The sequence below is a fragment of the Mchenga conophoros genome, linkage group LG3, assembly GCF_057382185.1.
Source record: "Mchenga conophoros isolate Kocher_MC1m ecotype Shallow Benthic linkage group LG3, M_conophoros_male_GT1.1, whole genome shotgun sequence".
Classification (NCBI taxonomy): Eukaryota; Metazoa; Chordata; class Actinopteri; order Cichliformes; family Cichlidae; genus Mchenga; species Mchenga conophoros.
The window spans coordinates 63,520,771-63,526,770 of record NC_140528.1 but is presented as its reverse complement, the minus strand read 5'-3'; the positions used below and the strand labels follow the sequence as shown (position 1 = coordinate 63,526,770).

Genomic DNA, 6,000 nt, shown 5'->3' with positions numbered 1-6,000 from the left:
TTATGCTTTTTTCTTGGAGTCATTTGACAAACCAAGAAGCTTGATTTGTGAAGCTATTTATTATATACATACAAATATACTTTAAACACAGCACAAACAGACTGAGATGGCAAATACTTTTTAGTGGCGTAGCAGAGTTATCATAACCTTGAAATAATAAAAAACCAAAGCCAACACTTTCAATAAAACTAGCACATGAGCAAATAGCAACAACAAACAGAGTCACCGCTATTAAAAGTGAATGAACATGCAGCACAAAGACCACATCTTATACTGAGTAAAAGGGTTATATTTAAAAAAGAAAGCTAAAACAAATCACATTTAATTTATAAACACACTGAAATAGACATCCTCCATCAAAATGCTTTTGAACCAACAATGAACCGACATAAGTGGGAGGAAACTATAAATAATTTACAATGCTAAATTAATACATAACAAACATAACACAAGGTCGACAGCTACTTTTTGTGAGTTAAATTTACTATTAATTTCAGAAGCACTTGTGTTTAAGTCTAGAGTGAACCTTCTAGGTGTACAGTACTGTGCAAAAGTCTTGAGCCATTCTCATTTCTTTATATTTAGCTTTGAAAGTGGGAAAAAGGTGCAATGATTTAGGGATAGCACACAAAGTGTCTCATTCTGTGTGTTTTTCCATCCAGGTATGTTCTTACTGCTTTGACAGTATGTTTGGGATCATTGCCATGATGAAAAAGGAAGCTTGTCAATCAGACAAAAATGTATAAATTTTCCTCATTTTTTAAAGATCACACTGCCTAACAGAAACTGTAATAATACCTTTTTGATACTATTGTTATATGTTTTAAACTGCATGATGTGTGATGTAAAATGAGCTAGAAAAAGGTGGTTTTATTTGAAGCATTTCTGAAAACAAAATAAAATAAAAACATTCTGAATTGCTACTCTGCCACGTACTGCATCTACTTTTATGACTGTAAACAGCAACATTTAAGAAGTGTTGTGTTTAATAACAGTTTCCGCAGTGTTCAAGGTAGAAAGAGTTAAGTGCAGGTTTATTCATGTGAGTCCTCAAATATCTCAAACCAGAAACTTAGTGACTTTATGTGCCTGAGCCGCATCCATCTGTGGGTTGTATGAAGATGGTACATTCCACATCCTGTTTCTAAGCTGGACAGCACAGTTACACGTCTTTCTCTGCAGATGTCTCACACACACACACACACACACACACACACACACACACACACACACACACACACACACACACACACACGCTTTTCCTTCCTTCAGTGGGGTATATAAGGAGAAGCAGAAGACTCCTGCATGGGGCAGCAGCAGACCGACTCCAACAAACAACAGCTTTCCTCTACAACTTCAGCTGAGGTGTGTCTGTGTCCGCTCCACATTTTGAGCTCTTTCCATATACGAAGATTGACTGGTAAGTAACAGCTTTGGTGAAACTATTTTACTACACTAAAATTCCTTTGCAATTTGGCAAATGTTTGTTTATAACTTCCAGATGTGAAGAAATGTATTTCCATCTGAGAGTCATTTAAGAACTGTTGTTGTGCAATCACAACAACTCTGAGTGTGTCTAACGAAGCTTCTAGCACATCACTATATGCCCTATCATCACTCTTACTGATACACTTTGTTGCATTTTAATTTAGTTATGTTTAGTGGGTCACATTTTCACATTTTCCACCAAATTAACTAAATGTAATAACCAAGTGGTTATAACCTGAACATTATCAGTGGGCAGTAACTGTGAGAAAATGACCAGAGTTATTAATATATGTGCAAATGAAAAAACTATAACCAGAGGTTAATCACTAACTATGCACATGCTGCGTCTACAAACCCTTTAATGCATCCCAGACTTAGTCTGCTTAAATAAAGGCTTTAACGAGAGTCTTTGGCTCTTTTCAGGGTTTTATTGTTTTACCTGCAGGGTTTTTTTTTCTGTGTCAGCAGTTGCCCCAAAAACACTGAAAAAACAAACACATTAAGCACTCCAGTGTTATTCGAAAACAGAGAAGTAGTGTTGTAAAGTAACAAAACAGGTTTAATTATGATTACAGCTATTCAGTTTATGACAGTTTTGCAGATTCACTTCAGCATTCACAGTGTCATACTTTATCCAATCCACTAACTTTTTGAGTTAGGTTAATTGTGTCCTTTTTGCTTTAATATATTCATTTGGTGGGTATTATTACTCTCCCAAGTTAATATTTTACTAAATATGACCGTATAATAGCTCAGCTGCAAAAAGAGAAAAGGTAATGACCACTGTGGTGACTAATCAAACTGCTGGATTCAAACTTGGCCCTAGGTGTGAATAAACCAAAAGGATGCAAACAGACACAGTTGGTGTACTCAGTGACTCATTAAATCCACAAAACAAGAAACAGGACAAAAATGACATCAACCCTTCAGCCCAGATGGGGGTTACCAAAACCCTGCTTGCAACAGGCAGAGTGGGCTGCCACTGCCGTGCAGGAAGGCGTGCAGCTAGTGCCATAAAGATTACATAAGTATAGGAAAGGCTGATTTAAGCATTATATACACAAGTGCTGCTTTCATAAGATGCTTGCAGGGTGCACACTATGTGGAGTCTGTGGTAAAAACACCTGGCTCAGAGTAAAACCCACTGTTGTATAATGTGGGGGTGTGTGCTGGATGACTCATCATACAGCACAGTGAGCGCTCTGTTTTCACCTGAACCACCAGTGGCACAGATTGCCTCATTGGGATGCCTTGGAAAGACAGAGTGATGCAAAGTATCATTAAGCCCAATATAGCCTACACAATTTGAAATATCCCATGCATTATGGCACAAAACGTAATGTGGGAGGACCTCTTGGAGTGGGCATGCTGGTTGAACCTTTCATCCCCAGTAAGAGGAAATACATGTCAAACAGCTCTGCTAAGTTATACCTCTGTTTGTTTTTTTGCCTTTACTCAAGTCTCAAGTCTAAAAGCAAGGCTCTTAGCAGCAGTAGTTGCATGATTAAGCCAAAAACAACCCGAAGCCTCGAGGGCGTGAGGGGTGTGACTTTGACATTAAATGGATTCAAAAGGTCAAACATGCAAGTTATCTCTTTATGCATCATAAAGCATAAAGCACAACCTGATATTCCAATTCATCCTCATCACAGTTCTTACTCTGATGACTTAACCTCTCCAAGCAAAGAGTAATTTACTGGGAACTTCCAGGTGAGCCGGTGGATATCCAATCAAATAATTCCTATCCTGGCCACCATCTATTGTTTATGAATGCAGGTCATTTTAAAAAGCTAACAAAAGGCACATTATCATCAGACAACAACCACTGCATTTGAGATTGGAGTTCAGCAAATGCAATCCTCATTTTACTCACTGTTTACCAGCATGCAAAAAAGCCTGCTCTGATGTGATTGGCTAATAAAACACAGACCACAAGTGGCTGCTGAGAGAAACCACACATTGCCAGTAATGAAAAGCTTCTCCTTTGTCCTTAGATTATGTATGTGAATGCAAAGAGTAGCAAGCTTACCACCATAATCAGAGAGCTTACATTGTCAAAAACAATGGGCGTCCCAGGGGGGCTCAACCCACCAGCTCTTTGGTTGAAACAGAAACAGGCTGAACTACGGGGCTGCAGAGTGTGCTGTGTCTTCCTGTCTAATGGGCCTCTATTTGCTCTTAAGTTATAGAAGCTGTATCTTTACATCTTTTCTCTCATTATTGATTAAACAGCCAGGCTCTGTTAATCCACAGCTTTATTTCCTGAGTTTTTGTATGAAGGTTTTGATATCTGAACTAAGAGTGACTACACTGCTAAAGCAGGAAACTCTCATGAGTGGGCTCAAACCACAAAGGTAGCAGCCGAATGTGCTGACCTATTACCAAAGAAACAACCGCAGTTTGAAAACACTGAGGTCACAGTGTGGCTCACTATTAGCACCACGAAGACACCTCTATATGTGGATTAACCATGAATTAAAAGCAAAAAGTTATCGATTTTCACCAGTGGCATTGTGCTTTATGTCACAACCTTTATGTAATCTGACCCGATGTTAGCAAAAAACAACTTTGAACAAATACAGACTGTTCCCTTTTCTATAAACTCAAACAGACTCAACCTTTTGACCACCAGTGACAGATATGACTGGCTCAGTAAGTTAGAATATGTAAGATATGGATATAAAATGCCCCAAACCACCTAAAGATTCAGATTTAAAAGTAAAAAAATATATAAATATCACAGTAATAAAAGCATGCAGTTACATTTCAAACATTTGGGGAAAAAACTACTGCCACTGTATAACATACAATCACTGGTACTACTAGTAGTAATAACACATACCCCCATTTTTAAATCTCCTCGTAATGATTTCAGGAGCTTTGCTTTTGTTTTCTGCCACAGCTCAGCTTCATGTACCTTTATCACCTACAATGTGTTGTCTGTCTTTCAAAACACTTTGCAAACTGACATGTGAATAAAATCTATTGATATTATTGCCAAACTAAGTAATCTTACTTCAGTAAACACACTGAAGTAAGATTCTTTGTGGTTTCCATTCATGACTGGAATAAGTCCTTTTCTTTTAGACATGATAAATGCTCTGTGCTGAAGCTTATGTCATTTTTTCCACGTTCTGTAACCACAAAAACAAACATTATTTGTGGAGTGAAAATAAATCATAAAACACTAAAATTGTCTTTCATGACCAGGAGCTTGCAGGAATGGGAGTGACTATAAACCAAGTCTCTATCCAAGCCACAAACACACATGCAAGCCATGTGTGACATAAAAGATATAACCCGAAAAGTATTTATCGAGGCATGTGGAAGGTTTGGTTACACCCCAACTTCATCTTAGCGTGTGATCTTTTTGGACTTTAATCTATCTATATATGTATGAAAATCTTTCCCCAATTTTCCAGAGGTGGAAGGCAGATCAATTTGAAAACAGGCCTTTAGGAGCTTGACAGATGAATTGGAAAGAAAATAATTTTACCAACAGTAAATAAAACAAGATGGTTGTTGTTGTTGATGGTAATGGTGTCGGTCTTTAATTCTGTTATGGAGGTGAGCACATTCTTCTTCACTTTCTTTATGTTCTTACAGATTCTGCTTCAGTCTGTGGCATGTGCCCAGATTTGGACTTGTTTAAAGTTGCATGACACTGACTCTACTATTTCACCCAGCATTGCTAATAATTTAGTATTCACACATCCTCTCTTCCCTCCTAGTTCCTGTCTGAAATCACCCACCCTGAGCAATCACTATCATGTCTGATGAAGCTACCATCGCGGCTCCTTCTCCTGCTCCTCCCGCTCCCACTGGACCTCCTCCCAAAGTGACAAACCGTGGCCGCACCGCAGCTCCTGCTGCCAGCGCCAACTCTGAGACAAGCGACATCCCCGAGTATGAGTACTTTATTCAACCAGGCCCCAGGGGATACCCTCCTCTGACAGGTGAAGGAGGAATTTCATGTTTATGTATGTGATACGTTTCTTGAAAATATGCATGCATTGAAGTGAGAAAAAGTTCAGTAAACCCAAAGGGGAAGACGCTTGTCAGATCATGTAAAGAACTGGACGAGTCTGTTCTTCTCGACAGTAAGCTGTTATTTATAGAAAATTAAAAAAAAAAAGTTATTTGATGACACAGTGGGTCTTCTGTGGAGAAGATAAAGCCCCTTTCCTGTCAGTTTCCAGTACGTTTTACGCATGACTGACACATGAATGACGTCCAAAGGGGATAAATTCTGCTCACTTCCTGCTGCATGTCACTGCACTGCAGTCTGAATTACCGTCAAAAAGCTGCACACACAGAGATATCCAGATGTAACAGGAATTTATGAAAGCAATGACTGGAATTACATCAGTAAACAACCGCAAATGAACAGTCGATTGAATTTCCCTATTGGCGCAACACTTATGTTTTTAATAAGGAGAGAACAGTTCAGACTGTGTTCCCAAAAGATAGCTTTTCATCACATAAACTGTTGACTACGACCATCCAAAGGCT

The 6,000-nt window shown here is 38.7% G+C and overlaps 1 protein-coding gene across 1 annotated transcript in view; it reads left to right on the top strand.

The window, feature by feature from the left end:
* The first annotated feature begins 1,200 nt into the window (after positions 1 to 1,200).
* The window catches only part of f13a1b (coagulation factor XIII, A1 polypeptide b), a 13,661-nt gene continuing 8,861 nt past the window's right edge, over positions 1,201 to 6,000 (top strand). Inside the window, exons 1-2 of the mRNA XM_085266563.1 lie at positions 1,201 to 1,420; positions 5,220 to 5,444. Coding sequence (XP_085122689.1) covers positions 5,258 to 5,444 — 187 coding nt within the window. The 5' untranslated portion in view covers positions 1,201 to 1,420; positions 5,220 to 5,257. The remainder of the gene's footprint in view (positions 1,421 to 5,219; positions 5,445 to 6,000) is intronic.